At 40.3% G+C, this 15260-nt stretch overlaps 1 protein-coding gene across 8 annotated transcripts in view; it reads right to left on the bottom strand.

Annotated features, from left to right (window-relative positions):
• The window catches only part of LOC115291414 (histone PARylation factor 1), a 41886-nt gene extending 29087 nt beyond the window's left edge, over positions 1–12799 (bottom strand). For 7 of the 8 annotated variants that reach the window (XR_003908441.1, XM_029938866.1, XM_029938874.1 and 4 more), the window contains exons 1-4: positions 12703–12799; positions 7787–7946; positions 5388–5577; positions 3908–4006 (exon numbers count right to left, since the gene is read on the bottom strand). Coding sequence is in view for 6 of the 8 variants with exons in the window: in XM_029938866.1 (XP_029794726.1) it covers positions 3908–4006; positions 5388–5577; positions 7787–7946; positions 12703–12750 (497 nt within the window). In the remaining 2 variants the exon portion in view is untranslated. Of the gene's footprint in view, positions 1–3907; positions 4007–5387; positions 5578–7786; positions 7947–12702 lie in introns of those variants that run through there. The other variant, XM_029938915.1, reaches the window with a different exon arrangement.
• Between the last annotated feature and the right edge of the window lie 2461 nt (positions 12800–15260).

The following is a 15260-nucleotide window of genomic DNA, read 5'->3' as shown; positions in this document are numbered from 1 at the left end:
CAAGGTCAAGGTAAAATATCCTCTCTACGAAGACTTCCACCACTATTTAAGGTACTTAGTAGCTGTCTTCCCATACTTAATCACATTATTGTGACTATTTCTATATCAGTTTATTAGGCTTTGGTCTCTCAGCTTCAAAACGACTCTCCAATACTTTGCTCTGTGATGCCCAGAGTTGCAATATGCAAACAGAAACAACCACCATGAACATTTGTACTCTGTTACATTAAGTCTATTGGGATACCTTGAACCTTTAATGAATATTTCAGTGGTCTTGGCAAAATATTGGTTCACTAAGTTATGCAAATCTTACAAATATTGAAATTTTTCACTTTATCAAATTCTCTCCATTACAGAAATTGAAGATGACACAAACAAATGGAAAGGCATCCTATGCTCATGGATTTGAAGGACAAATATTGTTAAAATGTCCATACTACCCAAAGCAATCTACAGATTTAATGCAATCCCTATCAAAATACCAGCAGTATTTTTTACAGAATTAGAGCGATCCTAAAATTTGTATAGAACCACAAAAGACCACAAAACAGCCAAAGTGATCTTGAAAAAGAAAAACAAAACTGGAGGTTTCACAATTCCAAATTTCAAGTTGTATAGCAAAGCTGTCGTGATCAAAACAGTCTAGTACTGGCACAAAAACAGACACAAATCAATGGAACAAAATAGAAATCCCAGAAATAAACCGATTATGTGGTCAATTATCTTCAACAAAGGAAACAAGTACATGCATTGGGAAAAAGATAGTCTCCCAACAAATGGTGATGGGAAAACTAGACAGCTACATACATATAACACTGGACACTTTTCTTAAACCATACACAAAAATAAACTCAAAGTTGCTTAAGGACATAAATGTGAGACCTTGAACCACAGAATTCCTAGAAAACAGCACAAGCAGTATTTTTTCTGCCATCAGCTATAACGACAGCTTTCTACAGGTCTTCTGAGGACAAGGGGAACAAAAGCAAAAATGAACTACTGGAACTACATCAAAATAAAACGCTTCAGCACAGCAAAGGAAACAACCAACAAAACTGAAGGACAACCTCCAGAATGAGAGAAGGTATTTGCAAATGACCTATCTGATACAGGATTGGTATCCAAAACATATAAAGAACTTCTACAACTCAACACCAAAAACACAAATAATCCAATTCAAAAATTGACAGAAGACATGAACAGACCTTTCCCAAGGAAGACACAGAGATGACCAACAGACACATGAAAAGATGTTCAACATCACTCACCATCAGGAAAATACAAATCAAAACTACAAGGAGGGGTGCCTGGCTGGGTCAGTCGAAAAGGCATGTAACTCTTGATCCCAGGGTCTTGAGTTTGAGCCCCATGTTGGGTGTAGAGAATACTTAAATAGTTTTTAAAAACCTACAACGAGTCTTCATTCACACGTCAGAATGGCTAACACAATATAAGAAATAGGTGTTGGTGAGGATGTGGATAAACAAGAACTCTCATGCACTATTGGTGGGAATGCAAACTGGTGTGGCCACTGTGGGAAACCACATGATCCAGTAATCGCACTGCTTGGTACTTACCCAAAGAATTCTAATTTGAAGGAATATATTCACTTCTATGTTTACTGCAGTATTATTTACAATAGCCAAATTATGGACCCAGCCCAAGTCTCCACTGATACATGAATAAAGATGGTGTGTGTGTGTGTGTATATGTGTTTATATGTATGTGTATGTATAAATATATATATAACAGAATATTATTTGGCTATAAAAAATGAACACTTCATTTACTTCATGTTTACTTCTAAGTTTGAGATAAATTTTTGAAGGTATAAAACATTCTTTGTGTGAAGTAACATTAGGTACTCAAAGAGTTCCTGGTCTTCACCTAAATTATACATTTATCACCAATTTTTGTTTCCTTTTTGGTGTTCTCCAATAAGCCAAAACAAAATAAAACAAACACAAAAACCAGAACAGTCTTGGATGTTACCACTGTATCTTTCTTTCTTAAAAAAGATTTTTAGGGGATGGGACACCTGAGTGGCTCAGTTGGTTAAGTGTCCAACTCTTGATTTTGGTACAGGTCTTCCTTTCACAACTTGTGAGTTTGAGCCCCACATCAGGATGTGTGCTGACAGGACAGAGCCTGCGTGGGACTCTCTCCCGCCTCGCTCTCTGCCCCTCCCCCACTCCACGCCGTACTCTCCCTCAAAATAAACAAACTTAAAAAGACTTTTAGTGAGACTAATGAAAACTCAAGCTTTTTTGGCATGCCAAAAGGAAAAGCCTCTATCCTCATGGACCTTCTATGTTAATGCAAGACAGGTAATAAGCAAGTAAACAGCCACATTTTCTAATAAAGATACCACCAACTTAAACTGAATAATCTGAAGAACTTGAAAGAATACATAAGTTATGAGTAACAAAAAACATCTTAGAAAACTCGGAGGTATCAGAAAGACAAAGAGCTTTTTTGGACATCCACCCTATAGTCCCTCTTTCAGATACAGCAAGATGCGTGCAGCAGTCTAGACAGGTCACCTGTTCACTTATTTTGAATTCTGTTCACTGCAAATGTGCACTATTAAGTCACAGGGAATAGAAGTTTTCAAGTAGGGTATGAAAAGAAGTCACACAAAACATGACCTACTTATATGGAAGGTGACAAAGACTGCTTTCTTCATTTTATTACAATGTAAACTGCACAGCTGCTGCCAGACAGCTTCAAATCAAGTCTGTGGCCAGCACAGCATATGGACTGGCGCAGGCAGCTCCATTCCAAGCCCCTTTCCCACAAGAGAAACATTCATTGCTACACTTCCCACACTACTCCTCAGCTCTGGCTCCACAGGAGCTCGCTTCTCTCAAACAGATACAGTTGCTTGAAATGTGAAAGGCAGAACAGACGCCAGGCGGAGGCGGTGCCTGTGCTTCCAGCAGTGAACAGTCAGAGGCATCAGACTATTCGGCAGCAGCTACAGCTGAGATGTGGGTGCCTGGTCTCCAGCTTCCTTCAGGGCTGAGAGGTGGAGGCAGGGCAGCCCTTTTCCTCCCACAGGTTGAATCACAGACAGTGACTGAGGAGAGCCACTGTGGCAGCAGTTCTTGACCTCCCGGCTCCCTAACAGTGGCAGAGCTACAAACCCCACTGCTACGCCAGCTCTGCCACACGACTGGCATGCCTGGAGGCTCCACAGGCCCTTCCAAGAATTTTAGGAGCACCTGCCTCTCTTTCACTCCAGTACAGTTAATATACAGTGCTATATTAGTTTCAGGTGAACAACACAGTGATTCAACAATTTATGAGCACCTGCTTTTACTATATTAAATCTTTGAACTGTAGTGGGTTCTTTTAATGAACTTTTAGTGATAGTGTTTAAAACAAAATGCCTAAAATTCTCTTGATTTTGCCATGGGACTAACAAATTCAAGATTAAATAATATTTTCCTTAAGTAATTTTTAAGTTGGGTACATTTTTGGTGAAAAGTAGCAGAATGAAAGTGTGGATAAGAGGGGCACCTGGGTGGCTCAGTCGGTTGTGTCCGACTTTGGTTCAGCTCATGATCTCACAGTTCATGGGTTCAAGGCCCACACTGGGCTCTGTGCTGACGGCTCAGAGCCTGGCACCTGCTTGGGATTCTGTGTCTCCCTCGCTGTCTGCCCCTCTCCTGCTCGCTCACGTGCACGCTCACGCGCGCTCTCTCTCTCTCTTTCTCTCTCTCTCAAAAATAAACAAACATTAAAAAAAAAGAAGTGTGGATAAGAGTATCTGCAAACATCATGGAAATGATCTCTTGAAATCTAAACTTTTGGAATTACCTCAATGTCCCTCAGTGATGGACTAATACAGCAGAAAAAATTGTAAACAAATATTATAAATAGAAGGATTAAAATATTTTCTTACTTGACTGCAGCAAACACATTATCTCCACTTTGAACAATTATGCAGTTTTTCTTTGCTTCATTTGTACCAACATATACAGGAAGTTCATCAGGAGAATCCCTGTTTAAGCAAAAGATATTAAAAATTTAGTTGCCAATCATGAAAGAATTTTAGGCCTATAGACAACAATTTATGCTGCAGGCTTTTAAGAAATTGGGACAGATTTCTGGGTTTAAGCTCTAAGTTTCTTAGGAATCTCTCTAATAAATCTTACTTTATAACAGATCTAAAAATAAAATTCTTACAACCTAGTTACTTTTATATATAAATACAAAGAAAGGGAAAATAAGGCCTGTCAAAAGTAGGGAAAATTACATACAATCCTCTCTACCCTAGTTTTACAGTCTGTGCAAAAAAGAAAAAAATGTAGAGAAACAAAAAGAAATAGGACAGACAGGATTATAAAACATGAGAAGGAATACAATTTATATATATATAACCAAATCACTTTATTTTACAATAAAGGAAACCAATACAGAGCAATGACTCAGGCAAGATCCTAGTAAATTAATGGCAAAGCCAGAAGCAGAACCCATGTAACCTAATTCCCAGCCCTGTGTGCATTCTACAGTAACACACTTCTTGCTTGGAAGGCTTCCTCTACTTCCTCTATTACCCAACAGTTATTTTTTTTTAAGTTTTAATTTATTATTGAGAGACAAAGGGAGACATAGTATGAGCATGAGAGGGGCAGAGAGAGAGGGGAGACACAGAATTCGAAACAGGCTCCAGGCTCTGGGCTGTCAGCACAGAGCCCAACATGGGGCTCAAACTCACAAACCACCAAGATCATGACCTGAGCTGAAGGTGGACACTTAATCGACTAAGCCACCCAGGTGCTCCTCCCAGAGTTAATCTTTAAAGAGCATCTCTACAGACAGAAGTGGCCAAGGTATTTTTTCTTTCTCAAGCTACTTCTATTTCTTAACATTCTAAGCATCTTGCCCATATCCATTTAATCCTTTTAGTATTCCCATTAGGTATGTATAATTATTATCCTCATCTTACTAGGGGAAACTGGGTAAACAGAAAATCACAATCATTAATGGCAACTGGCACATGCTCATTCAGATAATAGAACCAGTCTGACTCCATAGGACATTCTTAATTCCATGGTCCCTGGTACCACAGGGCCAATTTAAGTCATGGCCACTGCTCTAAACTATCTTCCTTGGGCTACAAGAGTATTTCTGGACCCAAAAGGTAAAAAAAAAAAGTTTATAACCACAAAGGAAAAGCGAGTGAGGTTCAACCCTGAAGAACTCACTCATCCTAGGGTAGGTTACAATGGCAATATCAAGAACATTAGATGCCTATGTATCCACCAATATGAGGAAAACATGCCCTTCACCTTGAGTGAGTCCAGTGAATATCTATTTATATTCATTATACTATGGATACAGCCCAGTAGCTGTATTTTAGAGAAGAAAAGATCCTTTACCTGAAATACCCCATGTGGAATTGAGTTTTATTATCTCCAATAATAATGGTCTGGAACTCAGGAGGATCATAGTAAAATCTCCAGTGAAGGTTAAAATTCAGGCTTGCTGACTTTTTCTTCATTTTATGTTTTCCGGCAAGGATATCATAAGGACCCACTAATCGAAGTCCAAGGCTTGTGGAAAGTGAATCTATAAATTAAGTAAGTTTATTTAGACAATAACTTTCTGAAGGCAGACAGGAAAGGCCTTTTATTCGTAAACTATTTCTAAGAAAGAGCTTCTAAAATGAAAGAGTTTCAGTTATATTTGAAGACATAAATAATGAAAAATCAGAGCAATGAAAACCTGGCACTCACATTGAAGATCCTCTCTTAAATTTACAACTGATTTTATTTCAAACATTATTGCTGTCTCTTATTTTGGACAAATCAAGACTTCTGCATTCTCATGGACATATTACAGCCTCAAGTACTTACACTGTCTCATTACTATGTTGTTGTTTGCCTCAAATATTTGTAGCATACCCACATTAAGGAAGAAATTAGATAGTGAATGTGCATTAAGGAGGGCAAACAATTTATTTAATAAAAAATACATTTAATGAAAACATTTCCTTTCCCTTTCTCCTATACCTCAGCTATCACTCTCAATTCCCTTGCCTTTGGCCAACCCTAATTCTGGATGATTCCATCTCTTCTCCATCCACAGATCACAAAGGGAGAATGCTAAATAAAACCAGAGTCAGTGTACATGTTTAAGCATATCCTTTTATATCAGATGGGTCCTTGTTGCTTCTTTAAGAGAGAAGAAACACACCAGGCAGGACCTGGATATGCAACAAGATGGGGATGGAGGGAGGAAGAAAATTCTTGGAAGAGATTAACAACTTGAATAAAGGCATAGAAACAGTTCATTTGGAGGGGGGAAAATAGTTCAGCTTAGCTGGAACTTACGGTAGCATATACGAATTTTTTTAAGTTTATTTATCTTGAGAGGGGAGGAGGAGGGGCAAAGAGCAAGAGGGGAGCGACAGACAGAATCCCAAGCAAGTGTCCATGCTGACACCTCGGAGTCTGATGAGGGGCTTGAACTCACAAACTGCTAGATCATGACCTGAGCTGAAACTGAGAGTAGGTCGCTTAACCAACTGAGCCACCCAAGTGTCCCTACACTAATTTTTAAAGTAACAAAAAACTAAAGTCACCCATCTTACTATCCAAAGATAACAATGTTAATAGTCTGATAAACAATAACATTTTCCTCCCTCTATGAACATAAATATATAGATACTTTAAAGGAAATCATGCTGTTTTATAATGTTTTTTTGTTTTCCATTCTGTCCTCACTTAAATTTTCTGAATATTTTTCCATGTTATTAAATATTTTTCCTAATTTTTAATAGCTGTATGATATTCCATTATTGATAGACATTTACCATTTCTGTTTTTTATTACTCCTCTAAACAATGCTTCAGTGAACATCTTTGTTAATACATGTTATGCAATCATATTTTTAGATAAGTTGCTGCACAGTTGCAGTGTTTTGTTATATTGCCAAAATTCATTATTTACCAATACACAGTTCCATAAGTAGTTTATGGGAGTGCTTCTCTCCCACCTGTTAAAACACATAAACAGCACAAAAGACAATGGTGAAAAGCAACTCTGTGACAACAATGATCAGTTTTTTTGGGCAGCCTTTGGGATATAGTACATAAGCACACAGAAAGTACACAGGAATACATGTCTTTGACTTAAAAACAAATATGAACAGGATGGGGTGGCGCCATAGGTTAAGGATCTGACTCCTGATCATGATCTCACGGTTTGTGAGTTTGAGCCCTGTGTCTGGCTTTGTGCTGACAGTGTGGAGCCTGCTTGGGATTTTCCCTCTCTGTCTGCCCTTCCCCTGTTCATGCTCTCTCAAAATAAATTTAAAAAAAAAAAAAAAAGGTAGCATACTCTGAACATTTTTTTCACTTGACATATTTTAGGCAGAATACTTTATTATATAAAATCTACCTTGTAAAACTCTGAATATCCATTGATGTGTTATTGACAGGGTTTAAGCCATTTCCCACTTTTGTTTCAATAAATTTCATGGAACCAAACAGAATTTTTAGTTCACTTAATCCCTAGAAGTAGAATTGCTAAGTCATACTAAAACTCCTACAACAAAGTACTTGTTTTCTTTTAAACTCTCATCAAAGCATGTTGTGAAACTATTTACCTTTGTCAGTATAACAGGGGATAGTCCCATATTATTATAGCATTACTTTTATATTTCTCTTAGAAATACCATTGAAAAAGTTCCTTATCTGTGAACTCTTTAGATCCTTGGTCCGGTTTCCTACTGTCTTTTCCATTCGTAAAAGCAGAATGATTCTGGAGCAACTCACCAGCTGGCTTTTCAGGATCAAGCTCTTCACAGAATTTCCAGAAGTGATAGAAATCTTCCGGCAGAGAAAGCTTATAATGATTTTCTACTTCTTGCCGAAGGTCACTGGAGACATCGGCTTCACAGGATTTACTCTTCTTCACATCAACTGTGTTTTCACACTGAAAATCAGCATACAGAACTTTTGTTTCTTCAAGAGTAATTCCAGGAGCTTTCCCTGCATAACAATATTGCTCATTTTTGTTCACCCAACTCTGATACATGTTTTCCTTAAAACTCTACCAATGGTATTTCTGAATAAAATCTAGGGATTCTTTTGGGAAAAGAAAAAAGGAAAACTGTGATATACAGCGGTCAAGAAGGATGCACACAGCAAGTCTTTAAACATACCTAAGATAATGGAAATATGCAAAAAAAAAAAAAAAACCCAAGCATATAAGGTATAGAACAGGAAGAGGAATAAGGGATAGGAAGATTTTGCCTTCTTTGGGTAAATAGTCATTGTGCCCTTTAAGTAGAGTCAGCGATCACACCAGAAGCCAATTGTCAGAAATCACTGGATAAAAGGGGATTTACCAGTTAAAACAATTATTTCAGAAAAGGGCCTTTAACGCCAGGACTCGGTTATAAAACTCATCTCTAATATCCCTGCAACGTGTTCATTATGTTAGTACGCTAGGTTTTATGATGACTATTTGATAAATTTCTATAAAGATACAATGCTTAGCTGGAGGTTACATTATCTTTAGTTTTCTTTTTATTATGTATTTTTAATTGTTTTTTAAATTTATTTTTGAGAGACAGAGAGACAGCGCGAGCAGGGGAGGGTCAGAGAGAGAGGGAGACAGAATCTGAAGCAGGCTGGAGGCTCTGAGCTAGCTGTCAGCACAGAGCCCAATGCGGGGCTCGAACCCACAAACCGTGAGATCAAGACCTGAGCTGAAGCTGGACACTCAACCAACTGAGCCACCCAGGTGCCCCATTATCTTTAGTTTTCTAAGTAGCAATTGGGTTTTTCTTTCTAGGAACCTTGATCCTTTCTTTCTGGATTAAGTTTCTTCCTTTCTGCCTGTATCAGTGCCTCTCAACTAGGTTAGACTTTGCCTCCCAGGGGACACACTTAGTTGTCATAAATTTAGGATAGGGTGCCACTGACATTTAGTGGTGCAGAGGCCAGGGATGCTGCTGAGCATTCGACGATGCACAGGGTCAGTTCCCTGAACAAACACTTACCAGGTTCAAAATGTCCATAGTGCAAGGCTGAGAAGTTCTAACCTAGATGTTTCTCAGATTTTATTTTCCCAGTAGGCTCAAGTTTATTGATGTCACTTTATGTATCAAAGTCTATACAATATATTTATGAATCAGATGATGCACACAAGAACATTCTTGGGGGTGGCTCAGTTGGTTAAGCACCCAACTCCTGATTTCAACTCAGGTCATGATCTCACTGTTTGTGAGTTCCAGCCCTGCGTGAGGCTGCAGGGAGTCTGCCTGGAATTCTCTCTGGCCCTCCCCTGCTCATGCACACACACATTCTCCCTCTCTCAAAATACACATTAAAAAAATGTTCTTGACAGTGCTGTTTCTAGGAGTAGAAAATGAAACAAATGAAAATGCCTATTGACATGATGATGTAAGGTCATAGGATTTCTAACTGGAATATTCTGCTTAGATAAAAGAAAAATACAGCCACACACAATAATGATCAGTCTTAATAATACAAATATTGAATGAAAGAAAAAAACTCCTTGAAGTTTATATGCAGCATGATCACCTTTTTATGATATTCAAAAACAAATTGTAACAAAGTTCTAAAAAGAAGGCAAGACAAAACATAAAATTGAGGATGATAGCTACATAAATGGGGGTGACAGGAAGTCAGGCAGAAAAGATAGGTGACAAACACAAGTATAGCTATTGTCAGTGTTTTAGTTCTTGGGTAGGGCAACGGGTTCACAGGTGTTTTTTAGATTAAATAAGGTAAAGGAGGACCATGCATTGACCAATAACATTTTATTATGCAAAGGATTATAAGGTGTTTGAGGTCATAAAACAATTTAAATTGAAGAAAACAGCTACTGAAACATGGATCCACGGGCACCTGGGTGGCTCAGTCGGTTAAGCATCTGACTTCAGCTCAGGTCATGATCTCATGGTTCAATGAGTTCTAACCCCACACATGGCCTCTCTGCTCTCAGTGCAGTGGATTCTGTTCCCCTGCCTGGCCCTTCCCTTGCTCCTGCACGCTCTCTCAAAAATGAATAAACGTGGGGCACCTGGGTGGCTCAGTCCGTTAAGCATGACTTCGGCTCAGGTCATGATCTCACAGGCCATGGGTTCGAGCCCTGTGTTGGGCTCTGTGCTGACAGCTCAGAGCCTGGGGCCTGCTTCGGATTCTGCACCTCCCTCTCTCCCTGCTCCTCCCCTGCTTACACTGTCTCTCTCTCTCTCTCTCTCAAAATAAAATAAAGGCATAAAAAATATTAAAAAAAAAAAGAATAAAGTTAAGGGTACCCGGGTAACTCAACTGGTTAAGAGTCTGACTCTTGATTTCGGCTCAGGTCACGATCTCACAATTTGTGAGTTGGAGCTCCACATTGGGCTCTGCACCGGTCAGCGTGTAGCCTGCTTGGAATTCTCCCTTTCTCTGCCCCTCCCCTGCATGCACCTGCGTGCTCTCTCTCAAAATAAACAAACTTGAAATTTTTTAAATGAATAAACGTCAAAAAATAAAAGAAAGGGTGCCTGAGTGGCTCAGTTGGTTGAACGTCTGACTCTTGATTATGGCTTGGGTCATGATCTTGCGGTTCCTGAGTTTGGGCCCCACATTGGGCTCTGTGCTGACAGTGTGGAGCCTCTTTGGGATTCTCTCCGCCCCGCCCCTGCTCACTATATCTCTCTCTAAATAAATAAACATTAAAAAAAAATATGGATGCAGAAATGAATGTTGATAATAGGTAACAGTAAAGATAACAGTAAAAACAGTAAGTAATAATACTTATGTACTTATAATGTGCCAAGTCACTGTTCTAAGCACTTTCTTTAAATTAGCTCATTCAATCCTCACAATTACCTTATGAGCTAGATACTGTTATCCACATTTTACAAATGAGAGAAACGAAGTAACTTCCTTACGTCCCCAACTGGAAGTAGAAGAACAGTTAAACCCAGATGGGCTGGTTCGAGAGCACAGATTCATCCACTTTATGCTGCTTCTCCAATCACATACAAGAGTAGGAAGAGACAGGCACCTGGGTGGCTCAGTCAGTTAAGCATCCACCTTTGGCTCAGATCATGATCTCACGGTTTGTGAGTTCACGCTCCAACATCAGGCTCTGTGCTGACAGCTCAGAGCCTGGAGCCTGCTTTGGATTCTGTGTGTGTGTTTCTCTCTCTTTCTCTGCCCCCACTTCCCCACTCAAGCTCTGTTTCTCACTCAAGAATAAACAAACATTAAAAAAAAAAAAAAGGAGGAGGAATGTATCAAGTCCTGACCTATCCTCCCTTATATTTTTATAGCAGTCTTTGGTTATGCTTTCAGAGACTGACTCAAACTTAAGATGTTAGAAAGTAAAGCCTTTAATCTACCTTGATGACAGGCAGTTTTGCCTAATGGTTAAGTTGCCTGGGTTGATTCTAGATTCTTCTGCTTCCCAGCTCTGTCACCTTAGGGAAGTTACTTAACCTGTGCTGTATTTTCTTATTTATAAAAAAGGGCATGTAATACCTGTATCACAGGGCTGTTAGAAGGAATAAGTTGTTTTTAAAAATACACAGAATAGTTGTAGCACATAATAAATGCTATTACTGTTAATTACTGTCTATAAATTCATTTTCACCTTTATTTCTAATACTATCACTCAAAGTAGTTTACAGCACCTTCAATGGGAGATAAAGATTTTTTCAGCCTGGTCTTACCTCACACACTAATTTAGCATCCTCAAATCCCCAATAACTGGAATTTAGGACAGCTGTGTCCTTCATTGGCTACACTCATCCTTTACCCCTGTGTTTCTAGAAAGCATGAACCAATCATATAAATAATGCCCAGAAATCAGGCCTCTAACAGTTAATTAAGCTAACACTGTCCTGCATTTCCAGTTTATATACAGAGGGAGTAATTTTTCTGAAAACTTTGCTTATCACAATGACATTTCTTTCCTGCCTGACTCTCCTAATTGCTACAGCAGTTGTTAAAGAACTTATGAAATCGTATAAAGGGATGAGAACTTGCACATAATTTACACTCCACTCCCCATTAGTGCCTTTATGATCAGGTCCCTCTTTCTCATCTCCCAGACTCCAGCCAGGCAGAACTCCACTGTTCCCAAACAGCCTCTACACTTATTTCTCTTTTATTTCTTATCCTTTATTTCTCTCTCTGCCTTAAAAAGCTATTTCCACCTTAAGTTGCCCTAAAAGATTTCCTTAACAACCCCCTGGGATTTAGATCCTCCTTCAATGTTTCCACAGCACTCTCTACGGAGCAGTGTTACAATGCCAAACAAAAAAAAAGTTACAGTAAAATATATGTTCACTTATGCCCCTCTTCCCCAAGCTGAGGGCCATACATGCGGGCACTGGCAGCATGATTTATCCTAAAACCGCGGCGCCTGGGCGGTGCCTGGCATATAATTGGTTTCCAATCTGTTGCTGGTTGAACGACTGAACCACTGGATGTCTTACGCGGCTTCCTCCAGGAACCGCACCGAGAGGAGCGCACCGATGCAAATCGGCTACTTCTCCGGTCCAAATTCTAGGAGGGCGGGAAACAGCATCCTGGAGCAGACAGCCGTTCCACGGCACACAGCAACCACTCCCGTGACCACTGGATAAATGCAATGTGCTGCCCCTTGGTGCCCTGGCTGTTACCCAAAGCGCCCGGCAGAGCCCACACACCCACTATGGCAGTACCTGCTGCCCCTCCCTGCCGGGTCTGCGCTTCCCGCCGCCGCCAGCCATTCTGCAGTCGCAGGGCCGGAGAAATCCCGCGTCCCGCCGTTGCTTCCGAGAGCCGGCAACTGCTTCCGGTTCAAGAGACACCAATCGGAATCCCTGCGCTGCCTGGCCACGCCAAAGAGAAAAGGCTCCGCCGATGCCCCGCCCCACGAGGCCCCCGAGGCGGGATAGCCGAGGCCCCGCCCACTTTCCCACCGGGCGGGGGGCGGTGCAGATTAGATCCGCCCTCACTGCGTCCCGGTGCAAGCTTCTCTCGCACAGTCCGACTCCAGGGATGCTCCTGAGACTCCAGCGTCCCGAATTTGGATCCGTTAAGGTGATCCGGCCTTCCTCTTTAGGAGTTTACTAGTGACAAGGCTGGATGTATGGCACTGCCCTCACCCAAACCCTCGTTTTTCCTTGATTTGTATTTATTTAGAAGAATAATTGTTGTCTTCCTCTCTCCCATCTCTTTACCTCTTCCACTATACTATTGTTACTTAATACTAACTCATTCTCAGTTATCTCTCGGAAAGAAGGCAATTTTTCTCATTCTTTCTTACAATTTGGATTGTGTTCTCTACACCCTGCTATGCAAAGGGTATGCCCAGAACCATCCACATTAGCCTTCTGAGGAGAGTTTGTTAAAAATTCGGAATCCGGGGGTGCCTGAGTGGCTCAGTCACTTAAGCCTCTGATTCTTGTTTTTGGCTCAGGTCGTGATGTCACGGTTTGCGGGATCCAGCTCCATGCTGACAGGGCAGAGCCTGTTTGGGATTCTCTCTCCCTCTCTCTGCTCCTCCCCTGATTGCAGGTGTCAACTCCCGCGCGCGCGCTCTCTTTCTCTAAAAAATAAATGAACTTAAAAAAAAATCAGAATCTCAGTCCTGCCCACACTTTCTGAATCAGAATCTGCATTTCAGCAAGAACCCCCATTGATTCCTGTGCACATCAAAGTTTGAGAGGCACTGCTTTCAAATGATCTCCTGGTACGTCCTCTGAGCACTGCCATCCTGGAAGGTCCTGTGCCTCATTCCTGAAAGGGTCCTCTGTTTCCTGAATCTCTGTCTTCCCTTTTCTCTCTTTGTGGAACTTCTCTAAGAGTTTCTTGAGGAATGTTATAGGTGGGTGTTCCCCTCCCCCTTTCCTTAGACCTGGCTTGTCTGTACGGTCTTTATTCTGGCCGAGTATAGAATTCTCTGTTGAAAATAATTTTTAGTCAGAATATTAGAGAGTTTGCTTCACAGTGTTGTAGCTTCCACTATTGTCACTGAGAAATCTTACCTCATGACTCCTATTCTTTATAGGTAACTTTTTTTCTTTCATTTTTTAAACAACACAAACTTATTATCTTACAATTCTGGAGGTCACGGTATAAAACCAGTCTCACTGGGCTAAGGTCAAGGAATAGGGAGAATTTATCTACTTCATCCTCAGGTAATTTCTTTATGTGTAATCTGTTTCTGTTTTGTTTAGTCTCAAGAAGTTTTAGGATTTTCTCTTTATTCCCAGTGTTCTCAGACACTCTCGTGTATCTTGTTTATGAGTCTTTCCTCATTCTTATGGAGCTGGTATTTGCTACGCTGTTTTTGATCTTGAAACACATGTCTCTCAGTTCTGGAGATTTTTCTGGCATTATTTGTTGCTAATTTCTCTATCTTCACCCTCCCTCATTGTGTGCCTTCTTTTTCAGAAATTCATTATAAAGATGTTTGACCTTCTTGAATGATGTTTTTTCTTATTTGTTTGTTCTATTTTCGGGTTTTTTTTTTTTTGTTCCACTTTCCGGATGATTTTCTCAATTTAATTAGACAAATGTTATATCAAATTATTATTTTGTGGTTTTTAATGGTTATTTTTTAGAGAGAGAGAAAAAAAGCGTGGGTGTGCAAGTGTGGGAGGGGCAGAGAGAGAGGGAGACAGAACATCCAAAGCAAGCTCTACACTGACAGCAGTGCCCAGTGTGGGCCTCAAGCTCATGAACCCAGGAAAGCATGACCTTGAGCTGAAGTCAGACGCTTAGCCGAGCCACTCAGACACCCCTATATCAAAGTATTATTATTTTTTATTATATAGGCATGCCTTGGAGATACTTTGGGTTTGGTTCCAGACCACGCCAATAAAGCAAATACCACAATAAAGTGAGTCAAACGATTTTTTTGGTTTTCCAGTGCACATAAAGTTAGGTTTATACTATACTATAGTCTACTAAATATGCAATAGCATGATGTCAAAAAGATGTACATCCCTTAATTTAAAAATATTTCATTACTAAAAATGCTAATTATCATTTGAGCTTTGAGTGGAATCTTTTTGCTGGTGGAGGGTCTTACCTCAGTGTTGATGGCTGCTGATGGATCAGGGTACTGGTCGTTGAAGTTTGGGGTGGCTGTGGTAATTCCATAAAGTAAGACAACAGTGAAGTCTGCTGCATCAGTATGTTACTGGGTGAACTGGGGAGGTCTCTAGGCCCTGAGGCCTCCACCCAGCCCACGCCCAGGATGTTGCTGGAGGCTCCTGGTCTCATTGCAGGA

Source organism: Suricata suricatta, chromosome 1 (genome assembly GCF_006229205.1).
Source record: "Suricata suricatta isolate VVHF042 chromosome 1, meerkat_22Aug2017_6uvM2_HiC, whole genome shotgun sequence".
In the NCBI taxonomy this organism is placed as follows: domain Eukaryota; kingdom Metazoa; phylum Chordata; class Mammalia; order Carnivora; family Herpestidae; genus Suricata; species Suricata suricatta.
This window is presented reverse-complemented; position numbering and strand designations above follow the sequence as displayed.